Source organism: Erpetoichthys calabaricus, chromosome 8, assembly GCF_900747795.2.
Source record: "Erpetoichthys calabaricus chromosome 8, fErpCal1.3, whole genome shotgun sequence".
NCBI lineage: Eukaryota > Metazoa > Chordata > Cladistia > Polypteriformes > Polypteridae > Erpetoichthys > Erpetoichthys calabaricus.
The window spans coordinates 158,482,231-158,495,071 of NC_041401.2; the positions used below are offsets into that span (position 1 = coordinate 158,482,231).

Sequence of the window (12,841 nt, forward strand, 5' to 3'; positions counted from 1 at the left end):
CTGCAGGGCCCAATAATGCACAATCCCACAGAGGGAACAATTTTCCAATGCCAATAAACCTAACCAGCTAATATTTAGGGATTATGGAGGAAAACCAGAGTACCTGGAAGAAAACACAGGAACACACTGTGAAAACATGCAAACATCACATAGACAACATTCACACATGGGACTTGGACTCAGGCTGCTGCATCGGTGAGGTGGCAGTGATAACACATCTTGTAAGGTAGAGTTTATTATAAGTATACCTATGGGAATTTAAAAGTAATATATCATAAAAAGTTCTATATACCTGTACACATCAGAATTATGTTTTACTTAACAATTTGGTTTATATGATCTGCTCTGCTTAAAGACTGATCAAAAAGTACTTAATTTTAGTAGTATTAGTATATAAACTGAGCAGTGATTACTTGAGCTCAGTCGATATGTAAATTGACCTCACCAATAAGGCAGCCTAGCAGTGTACATTTTGTAGCTTCTTAAACTAAAACAAACTTCACCACTTCATAATATTCTGGAATCAGAACAGTTCTGCAGTTTTTTTGTTTTTACTTTTCATCTACTTAACTTAGGTAGATAGCACTAATAGCTGAAGTATGGTGGGAACATGCTTGTCACAGATAACAATTTCTTTATATGAGGCTTACAGTTCCAAAAGAATACTACTTTGATCCCTCAGGTTTTCAGTGAATTCACGAGAAACGAATGAGCTCACAGAGGCAATGTTGTTTCTATGAGTGATATAGGCAAAAAAAAATCTCAGTATTTTCTGGCATTTTGCTGATAATTTTTATCTTTAAAAAATACAGTCGAAATGGGAGTGTCACCTTTTGCTATAAAGAAAATTATCAACAAGCCTTTCTTCATGTTTAAATATTGTGATTTTATATAAATGAAAGCAGACATCTTGTGCTCAAAAATATCATAAGGGTTTACTGCAAACATACAAACAATAACCAAAATGTCATATTTTAAACTTGTGAAACACGGGATGTTTTTGGGACAGCTTTAATTGATCTTTTGGACTTTCCAAAATCCTTAAATTGAAATGGGAGTGGGGGGCTGTGGCTGAAAGTAAATGGTAAAAACATTTTTTGGTATTATGTATCACTTGGTGCTCTTTACAGAGTTTGTGAGAAAACGGGCTAAAACAGGAATTTAGGAGATGACAGATGTGTTTTAGTTCCTTTTATTTTACTCTCCAAAATGACATGCTTAAGCCTTCTGTGCGCAGAGGCAAGACACCTTTTCACTGCCTCCATGCCTCATATATACTCAGTAGGCATGAAAAGATACATTTAATCCACATACAGTACACACTACAATACACACTACAATACAAGAATTACCGGTATATGGGGTAAGGAGATAAGGTGATCAAATAATGCAAAGTTACAGAAAAACAACAACAACTAATAATAAAAAACAGTAGTAACAACTGTAACAAATATACTACATATAAATACACTTCAAGGTCCAGATCTGAATGTAGTTGTGCAGCACAGAGTTCAGAATCTGGACAGCTAAGGGATAGAAACTATTGTAGAACCTGGCAGAACTGGTTCAGATGCTATAGTGCCTTGTGCCAGATGGAGGTAAGACAAAGAGACCCTGGGAGGGGTGGGAGAGGTCCTTCATAATGCTATAGACTTTGAGGATGCATCGCTTTATAAAAATGTCTTTAATGGAGGGCAGAGAGGTTCCAATGATATTTTTCAGGTGTGTGCACTACTAATTGTAGGACATTATGGTCAGAGACACTGCAGTTCCCAAACCAGACAATGATGCGGCTGGTCAGAACGCTGTAGATGGTGTTGCAGTTAAATGTGTTGAAAATGGGGGGAGGTGGGCTTGCCTCCTTCAGACACTGAAAGAAGTGGAGATGCTGTTGCACCTTCTTGACTATGGAGGTGGTGTTACCTGAGCAAGCAAGGTCAGTTTCTGGGTGCATACCAAGGAATTTGATGTTCCTGACCAAATCCACCTCAGAACCCTCAATGTGCAGTGGGGTGAACAGCATGGGTCTTCCTGAAGTCCACAATCTTCTCCTTCTCCTCCTTCCATCTTTCCACATTAACAGACAGATTGTTGCACTTACACAAGTCCACCAATCCTCGTATCTCCATTCTCTAAGCTGACTCATTCCCATTGCCGAAGAGATCCACCACCTTTGTGTCATCCAACAACTTGATGATGGTTTTAGAGCTGTACGCAGCCATACAAACACGAGTCAGCAAAGTGAACAGAAATGGGCTAAGTACACAGCTCTGGTGCACCACTGCTCAGCATGATGGTACTGAAGATAGTGTTTCTGGGACTTTGGGGTCTTTCTATCAGGAAGCCCAAGACCAAGATACTTAGGGAAGTGCTGAGGTCTAGTAGACTCAACTTCCCTACAAGCTTCTGAGGGATGAGGGATTGTCACATGTACAATGTCTGTCCTTTAATGTACAATGTCCTTTAAGTTTGTATTATTTGTAATTAGTTAAAAAGGGCGGGCACCTTTCTGGTAACAGTACAGAGTTTAAAACTGTCAAGGTTTTCAGAGAAGCATGCAGCATCATGGAAAAAGACCTACATTTTCCTGCAAGCAAGGTCCTAACGTGAACTGGAGCAACAACACATAAACCTACACAGCACTGGACATTTTTGTTAAGGGTTTATTATCTTAAAACTCCTTTGCTTTACCAGAACCAAAATAAATTAGGACTATAAGCGCCTTGTAAACAGACAACTAAAGACCTGCTTTCTCTTGTATAATTGCTTCAAAGTAATAAACTCATGAATAATTGTGCCAGGTAAACATCTGGTTTTTACATAGCATTGACAAAACTGAATACAAAATAGCTACAGAATGAGCTAGAAGGCTCTCGCACCCAGATTGTGCTTTAGATCAATTGTAAGCCGAATGTTACACAAGGCTAAAATTCCAAAGATGAAACATTAAACATAAAAACCTGAAAAAATGAAGACACTCCAGAAAATTTCAAAACTAAATACAGTGTTATACATGTTTGTCTTTTTTACCAATATAATAAGCAGTTATACCATTTCCAAAATCCTGAAGATCAACATATTGTAGTATTTAATTTTTTAAAACAAGTGAGGTTCAGATATCCTAATATGTGTCTAATGGTTGGAAACCTGCATCTAAAGAGAAGAGTAAGAAAAATAAATTTGGAGTTTTACTAAAAATCTGTTAATTTTATTATCTCTTATTGTTATTTACGTTGTCAAAAGCAGAGTCAATAATTAATTTATTGATTGCTTAACAAGCAATTGATTCACTTCTCTTCACCATACAATCTATATCATTTACAAACTTCTCAATTTGTCTTAAGCAGACATACAAAACAGCTAACGCTAATAAAAAAATAAATAAATAAAAAGTGCAAAAGTAAAAAAACAATATTATACATTCAGTATTCTTTTTGGTAAAATCTTATGACAAATATAAAATAATGCTTAAAATAAAATAAAATAAAGTTATAGTCTTACTTTGCCATATCTCTTGAAAGCTGCATAAAATGTTCTCCATCACTATCGGGCAATAAATTGAGAATTCGGCGATAGCCATCCATAGCAAGCTTATGTTCTCCAATCTGTTCATAGAGACTGGACCTTTCCCACAGGTAACGGACATTGCTGGGATCATATTTGATTGCTATGTAAAAGTATCAACAAAATGATAAAGCTGATAAATTTTAAAACAAGGACATTTTCAGCCATATTTATAAGACATTCCCCACTCATCACACTCTTATTTCTTTGTTTTTAATTTTTAGTAACATTGTTTTGTATTCCCTATATGCAGCTATGATCATTATTATGCTATAATAAATTACTTTTGTTCAGTGCATAATTTAGAAAACATCTATATTACTAAACGACAGTTAATTTATGCACGGCGGACGCACCGAAGCGCATGCGCACTGCGGCGCAGCACCCCAGAGTCAAACGCAGGGCGCCCCAGAGTCAAATGCAGCGGCTTCGCTTTAGTTCAAATAGGGTTATTGAATTAAATGTAAACTTTACCATGCCTACGACCTGTGAACTAAACCGGAGGTAAAGCTTGCACGCCAGGTTCTACAGCCGCCCGGACGCGACCGCCCACACCACCGCATATACGACAACACAGCCATAAAAAAACAAAAACAAGACTGCATGAAGAAAGACAATAACAGAAGCGCGTTGAAATGAACTGTCCCAGGATGCACCCACCCTCCATGATATTTCATCACGCAGCGGCTTCCCACCGAGGCGCATACGTACTACGCCATGGCGCACACCCCAGAGTCAAACGCAGCGGCTTCCCAGAGTCAGTAGGTGGCGCCCACACAACACAACCTGTACACTACACTTGCGCTAATCCACTGTGCCAGTAATATAGATCACATAACGGTCACGGACTCAAACCCAGCGGCTTCCCAGACTCAGTGGCTGGCACACGAACACCACAACCTGTAAACTAAACTTGCTGTGCTCCACTCTGCCAGCAGTCGGTGTCAGCAAAGGCAACGGAATCACATCTCCACAAAACGAAACCGCCTTAGTACAGATATGCTTATTTAATTAAATGACATTTCCCCAGACGCACCCACCCTCCATGATATGTCATCCATCCAAATATCGGAACAGAAACTGATTGCCATTCTTGGATTTACGATTCTCTAGAGAATCGCGGGCTTACTTGTTTCATAGCAAACTCAAAATACGAATCAAATTCTCTAATATGCAAAATACTCTTTAAGAGAGTTTTTACAAAGCTTAAAAACAATATATGTACAGTATTCTCGCATGTTCATGTTTTCCAAGACAATGCAATAGAAATTAGAGATGCTAAACAATATTAAATGTAATACTGTCAATAACATATTAGATGGTTTTCAACAAACTAAAAAGCACCCACAATGCAAAACGATGGTTTAATCTCATTTGTATCCTGGCTCACTTTGAAAGATTTTAAAGAAACAGGACATTTAAACTCTATGATTCAGAATAAAAGCAAAAGAAGGATATGTACATCTATTGTAATTTAGAAGAAATTCTTGATAGTATTCTTCATAGCTGCTCCCTTACACTAACAAGTTTTGCAGTTATAATAAATTTTATAGAAATAGAAGGAAGTAAAAATTTTCTGAACTTTTCACAAACTGAAAAATATTTTTCTTCATCTTATATTTTCTTTTGTTAATATTGATATGCTGGAATCTTGTGGGTAGTTTGGAAACCTACCTTGCCAATTGATAAAAAGTTAAATAAGATAAAAGATTAACTTATCTAATTATGATTAATACGATAAGACTACTAAATGTTTTACCAGCATTTCTCCAATGCTAATATAACTAAGGGAAAGTTTTCATAATTTTGTTTTCTTAACCTTTCTCCTGTTTCATAATTTCTCTCTTAAATTCATGATTTTCATTTGCAAACTACAAAAGATTTCATTGTTGTATTGTCACATTGTAAAAACTGCAAGCATTTAAAAGGTGAACTGCTCTTAAAATCTCCGTTTCAAAGTTAGACAGGACTTTTTTTTATACAAGATTCCTCCTTTAAGCCAAGTTTTAAATATCATATAGCTTTCTTTCTCCTTTGACAAATTTTTATTCTGCATTTTGCAACTGTATGAAGCTATACAATAATGAGTCACTCACTTTTAAAAATACACAAATGATGATGACTATACAAATTAAATTTACAATTTACAATAAAATACCTTTAGAATAGCAAAAGATGGCTTGCTTTATATTGTCTTGTTCAAGAGACATATCTGCCAGTTTGACCCATTCCTCACGGTTGCTAGGATTCAGGTGAGCAGCAATAAGACCAAACTGCAGAGATTTTTCCATGTCACATTGATCCTCATATATCATTGCCAAGGTTGAAAAAGGCTCATAGGCAAGAGGAGCTGCACAAAAAAGCACAATTAATATTAGAATCATTTAGTGATCCCATAAATATCAGTATACCTCAAAACATAAACATTACTGTTAGATATGGAGAATGTCTCTTTTCATTTAAAACCAATCATAACAGCAGACAATGGAATGCCTCACTGTAGATATAATGAAGATGCAATGCACTCATTGGTGCTGTAAACATTTTAGACTTGATGATACATTACAACATTTTTACGAGTAGAAAAGGAAATTGTATACAATGAGCCACTTCAGTTTACAGGAAAGTCAGCTTTCAAAGATTAAAAAAAATATATATCTAGTACATGTAATACACCCACCAGCCTAAAATATACATTTAATGCTTCAGTGATTGTCTTATTGTAACAGCCAGTCCTAGAAAATTAATGTTAAATTCACATTAGGTATTTGCTAAAATAGGTTAGAATGTTCTACATACAGTAGCTACAGTACAAAGATTGTAAAGGAACAGTCCTAACACTCTGATATAACTTATATGCATTTGAAAAAAAAACTCAGCTACAAAGAAGGATTGATTGCAAATGGAAAGGTGTAGAGGCACTAGTGCCATTACCAAAACGGTACCGAAGCAAATAATGGTTAATTCCCCAAGTCCCACAACAGCCTCCTAGCTCTGCCGCAGAATCGTGTACCTCCCTGTCTGTCCACCTTGGAGTGGTGCATTTAGAATATAAAAATGTGTGTTTGCACTAATAACCCTCTGAGCAAGAGGTGTTTAAAAAAATGCCATTTTTTCTGGTATAGAACTAAACAAAATGCTGGTACTGTACCATTTTAAAAATTGGGCTTTTCTGTACTTTTCCCAGTAAAGTATACTATGCAACCCTAACAGGCAAAAAATTTTCTGACCATATATACAATTGTATGCAGAAAAAAATGTATAAAGAAACATACTATAATTAAGATACGTAAGCCTGAAACTGAAACATCATAAGCAAATTTATTTTTTTATGTATTATTAATTTTTCTCTTCATTTTTGTGAGAATTTCTTTGCATTAAATTTCAATAGAACTTTAACCCTAAGATGAGTTTATTAAAAAGAAGAAAAGGCACTATCCACTTCCAATAACTTCTAAATACTATTACAGTGATCCTGTTACAGTCTGTTTACAAATGTATTTACTCCCTGTTTCTTAAAATGTTCAAATGCTATTCAGTAGTGATCAGCTAACCAAAATACATGCTAATGCCAGGTGCAAACAGGGCCAGAAGGAGAATGACTTAATTCACTAAACATAGTGGTCATGTTATTTACATGTTATCAAATAAGCACTTTCACAAAAGTTACAAATATAACAGAACAAGTGCGCTTTTATTCAAGACTATAACCGAAGAAAAAGAAATTGTCAGTTAAGAACTGCTAACTCATAATAAAGAGGTCACGGGTTTGAGCCTTTCCGCGTCCCAAAATAAACGTTTTGAATAGTGAGTTGCTCTTTTTGTTACTTTTATACAATAAAAACAAACATTTGATTTGAGTCTGTAACAGCCAGTGTAAATGTATGGTTAGTGTTTTTTTTTATTGTTTTATTCTCTCAGTCACAGTGACACTGTTGTTTTCAAATAAGACGTGCTATAACGGAGGTGAACTCAGATGAGGATGAGGGTTCTACATTAGAGAAAGAGAACAGAAGTCCTCCCCACAAGAAATGTCCATTCACATATAAGAACAACGCAGCTGCACCAGGCGTAAAGGTGAAAGATGGCACCGTTTGGATGCAGCAACAGTTCCGCCGTCATCCTGCCAGTTGGTTTGCCCCACACCTGTCCTTCAACAGAGCTCGCCAAGGTATCATGCAAAATCCAGTTTGTGGTTATGTTTTGTGATGGTCTTTATATAAAAACTTTTCTGTGTTACTTATATAAAAGCCAGATTGAATATTATTTACCTATTATCTTATCTTCCTACAGCGCAAAGTCACAAGTAAACTGCAGAGCTTCCTCTGTTTGATCGACACGGGCATGCTCACAAAGTACATGTGTACTGAAGTGACTTCAGCTGCAGGTGGAAGCTCCTGTCGCATCCTACGCAACTGTGTTTGATCTTATTCAGGATAAGATCCCAGTTGCCCCACGGGAGAAAGACTTTCTGAGACTAAGGTCATAAAGCTTATGAAAATGTTTCTGAACAAAGGCAGAACTGTAACAACAGTTGCATAGGGTGCGACTGGAGCTTCTGCCATTTCTCTGTTGTTTTGGCAGGCTTCTTTATTATAAGGGTATAAGTGGCTACATCTTTTTATATAAAAAAAAAAACTGAAAAGCAGCATACTTAGCTCTCTTGCATAGGTTTTCTCTGAGATGTGAAAGACATTTTTGGGTTACACGGCATATTCTTATTAGCGTTTGGACAATAGTTTAATTCCTAGTTAAAGAAACTCCTACCTGCATATCTGCACCTGGCATGTTCTCACATTTTATGGAATTCACTTTCTCCAAAGCTGAAGACCATACTGTAATGACTGACGGCCAACTCAAAACCAGCTTTATGTAAACTTATGTTGGTGTAAATGTGCCTTTTTATAGACTGATATCCAGTTAAATATTTGGTCTTGTGTTAATTGTTGCCTTAACAACAATTTAGGTGTTGGGGATTGGGTTCAGGGCTCAAAATATGAATGGATACATTGGCACTTAAGTCCTTTGATTTCATTTTAACATCCACTAATAAAGCTTTGCACTCCAATATCTGTGTTTGTAATTAATTATTGACTTTCAAGATTTACTTATTATTATTCAGCTTTTCCTACTTAAATGGTAAGGATTTACCTGAAAATATTTATATTTTAAGATGATCTGCTGATTATTTACGGGAGAATTCTCAAGCACTTGTTTTCAAAAAGCATAATTTTTTTGATCAGTCTAGCACTTGTTTATTCTTTACCTATTAATCTCTATAATTAAACTGTAATTTGATTGCACAATAAAAAAGTTCCTAGAAAAATGTCCTTAGTGTTCAGAACACTTGCACACATTCGGTTTCCGACATATGTTAATTTCTCTGTAATGGAAAAAAACACTGTAATGAATGTTTAAATTTATTTTAAAGTGACCCAAAATTCACTTACTATGGAACACCATTAGTATTTGTTTCATTTTAGAAAATGGAAAAAAAATGGTGCTTACCTTGTCTTATTATTTCCATGCACATTAGGATTGCATCTTCTTTGTCTCCACGGGCATACCGGATATTGGCCTCCCCCATCAAACCCCTCAGAGCTCTTGGTAATTTGCTGCGATGTCTCCTTTCCTAACCACAACAAAAGTTGGTTTAGTTCATTTGGTTTTCACGGGATAATTTAACTGTGGGGACTTTATCATAAGTTCATGTCAGAATAGAAGAACAAAAGTTTATTTTACATTGTACATGACAAAATATTTTCACATCCATTGTTAACAATGAACTTTTAAGAAACAGTTTATTACCTTCATCATCTTCTTGTTCTCACGGTTCAACTCCATTTCTAGAGCAAAAACTTCTCCAGCAGAAACAGTTTCCATATGCTCCTCATTATCATCTTCCTCACCATCTTCATCATCATCTTCTTCTTCTCCTTCCCCCAGCATGGAAGCAAATGCCCGCTTCACTGATGGGCTAACACCATCTTCCTCCAGAGCTGTAATGCAAATAGCATATTAACAGTTTGGTCTTTGAAATTCATCTAGTTTGCTAAAACCTATTCTGTATTTTCTGTTTTTGGCTTTTAAAAACTGCTTAACAAAAGACTTACAGTATTCTGAAATCAATGAATTCAACAAATTAACAAAAATATTTAAATGAATAATAAATATATAAACAACATATACATACATATACTGTACATATACATTATACAATATATATATTTGCAGCTGGAGATCCACAAAGGGAGAAAAATGAATCACGTATCATAAAGTAGTGCTATTCCAACCACTGCCAGGGGTCTTCATCAGAGGATAATGCTTAGACTTACGAGAATCAAAATATATAGCAAAACATTACGTGGGGGGGTGGGGGGGGGGGGATGGTGGCTAAGTCAGTGTGGTCAGGGGGGGGGTATTGGGTGTAAAGTTTTATTTATTATGAATATGTTCTTCTTAAGTTTGCATATGCTGGATTTATGTCCAAGTGTCTTTTGATGGTGTTCTCATTTGATAACCAGGATTCGGCCAGCTCTCTCGCACTTTTAGTACTGGCCTTGAATTTTACTTGTACATTGTCCCAGTTAAATGTATGTCCTGTTGATTTAGTATGCGTATAGATCAATGATAGTGAGTCCTTTCTTCTAAAGGCGTTGCGATTTTCCTGTATACGTGTTGTGCTTCTTTTTGAAGTTTGTCCTATGTATACCGCTGAGCAAGAAGTGCATGGAATGCTATAAACTGCGTTTCGTGTTTCTGCTGTCTATTTCTTGTTTTTAGCATTAAAGAGGACAGTGCACAAATTGTTTGTTGGTTTGTGTGCTATTCTGACGCCTGACTTGGCCAGGATGTACGCTGCACCTTCAGACACCTTGTGGTGATAAGGGAGTGAGTGCCAGGAATAAAAACTACTTTATGATGCGTGATTCGTTTTTCTCCCTTTGTGGATCTCCAGCTGCAAATATGCAAACCGTATCACAGACCTTTCCTTCCATATATACATATATATATATATATATATATATATATATATATATATATATATATATACACATACATATACATACGGTACTACTAGGACCCTCCCTGGATATGGCCGTCCCTCCAAACTGGATGGAAGAGTAAGGAGGAAACTGGTAAGAGAGGCTACCAAGAGGGGAATGGCCACTTTGAAGGAGTTACAGGATTTTATGGCAAAGAGTGCTCATTGTGTGCATGTGACAACAATTTCACAAGCCCTCCACAATTGTGGCTTGTTCAGGATGGTCGCAAGGAAAAAGCCACTTCTCAAGAAAGAAGGCTATTCTGAGCTTTGCCAGAATGCACCTTGAAGATTCTGATGGGAAAAGGTCTTATGGTCAGATGAGACCAAAATCGAGCTATTTGGCCTCAATACCAAATGGTACACCTGCTGGAAATCCAATGCAGATCACCATCCACAACACCCCATACCTATAGTAAAGCATGGAGGTGACAGCATCCTGTTGTGGGGGTGTTTCTCTGCTGCAGGGCCTGGGGCTCTCATTAGGGTAGAAGGAAAAATTGATGGGGCAAAATACTGTCAAATTCCTGAGGAAAACCTACTACCCTCTGCCAGAAAGTTGAAGATGGGTAGAATGTTCACCTTTCAACACAACGATGACCTGAAGCACACAGCAAAATTGACCACACAGTGGCTGAAGTAGAAAAAAGTAGAAAGATTTGAAGATAGCAGTCCATCAATGCTCACCATCCAATTTGACCGAACTTGAACAGTTCTGTAAAGAAGAGTGGGCAAATATTGCTCAATCTAGATGTGCAAAGCTGATAGAGAAGTATCCCAACTGACTCAAGGCTGTCATTAAAGTAAAAGGTGGTTCAACAAAATACTGACATTGGAGGGTGATCCTTTATTAATCTCAGTATGTCTTGTTTTTGGTTTTTTATAATTTTTCTGAACTGTAGCTGCGATATCTTTCATTTGGATATTATAGGTTCCATTGAGTAAGTAAAGCTGTGAAGAAATATTTTTTGTGTGTGTTTTCATTTAAGGCTGTAAAGCAAACAAAATGGGAATATTTCGAAGGGGGTGATTCTTTTCTATACCCATTTTATATATATATATATATATATATATATATATTTATTGTGGGATATGGCCGGCCGTTCACCCCGGCCAATACCCCCAGGCCGCCAGATGGAGCCCTCCCTGCAACATGGAGGTGCCCCGAATTCCAGCAGGGCCTCATGGACATTGGAGTTTTAATGCACAGCCCTGCTGGATATCATGGGGGCCGCCAGGAGTCGCTGCAGGGAGGCCCAGAGATTTATATTTTCCATATAGCCCGGAAGTAGTTCCAAGTCACGGGAACAGAAGAAATGATATACTTCCGGGCTGAAGAAAAAGAGAAGTTTTTACCTGACCCGGAAGTGCTGGATAATCACATGGACTGACGGCTCAGAAGCACTTCCGGGTCGAGGGCTATAAAGGACTGTGGGAAATCCCAGACAGACGAGCCGGAGTTGGGTGGGAGTGTGACGGAGCTGCTGGGAGTTGGAGGATTGTGTTTGGAATTATTATTGTTATTGATTTATTATTGAGAATAGTGGAGGTGCTTGGTGCACACTTTTGTAATAATAAATTCATATATATATATATAGTATAACAGGGGCATCAAACTCAAGGCTCATGGACTAGTTCCAATTCTCTGAACTTTTCAAATCAGACCGTTTCATCAAAATTCAAAACATGTTACATATGGCCCACGATGACTGCTACTTTCCTAATAAACATTATTTAAATTCTTTATATATAAATTGTATTTGTGTACAATTTTGACATATTACATTTACACCATTTACATGTCCACTCTCCATTTATTTGCATAGCACAGCGCACCGCAGGTAGGAACCTGTAGATGGAATGTAAACTGGCCGTCTGTAATGGAACAACAAGAAAAAAGTGAAAATATAGTGACATGGAACACTGCCATAAAAAACTGTGTTGTTTTAGCACAATACCAAATATGTGACAGTCTCATGAAGGAGATAGAAGCTCAGCTTCACTGGTGCTTCTACTGTCATTCTATTCATTTTTTAAAGCAGGACAGATGTCAGATCTGACCACCCTTACGCTGATTACCCGACTACTGTATCAGCTCTATAAGATTGTTTTCTCTTTTCCACTGATTTCATTGCATTTCCACTCCAGTTAAATATGTTCACAAAACAGTCCTGTCCAGCTCTGAATATGGTCTGTGTAATCCATCACCAGCATGTGGGCTAGTGCCATCCA

At 37.0% G+C, this 12,841-nt stretch overlaps 1 protein-coding gene across 2 annotated transcripts in view; it reads right to left on the reverse strand.

Moving 5' to 3' along the window:
* gtf3c3 (general transcription factor IIIC, polypeptide 3) overlaps positions 1-12,841 on the reverse strand; it is a 67,871-nt gene that overhangs the window by 37,042 nt on the left and 17,988 nt on the right. For both annotated transcript variants that reach the window (XM_028807638.2, XM_028807637.2), the window contains exons 3-6: positions 9,373-9,563; positions 9,073-9,196; positions 5,723-5,914; positions 3,502-3,667 (exon numbers count right to left, since the gene is read on the reverse strand). In XM_028807638.2, coding sequence (XP_028663471.1) covers positions 3,502-3,667; positions 5,723-5,914; positions 9,073-9,196; positions 9,373-9,563 — 673 coding nt within the window. The remainder of the gene's footprint in view (positions 1-3,501; positions 3,668-5,722; positions 5,915-9,072; positions 9,197-9,372; positions 9,564-12,841) is intronic.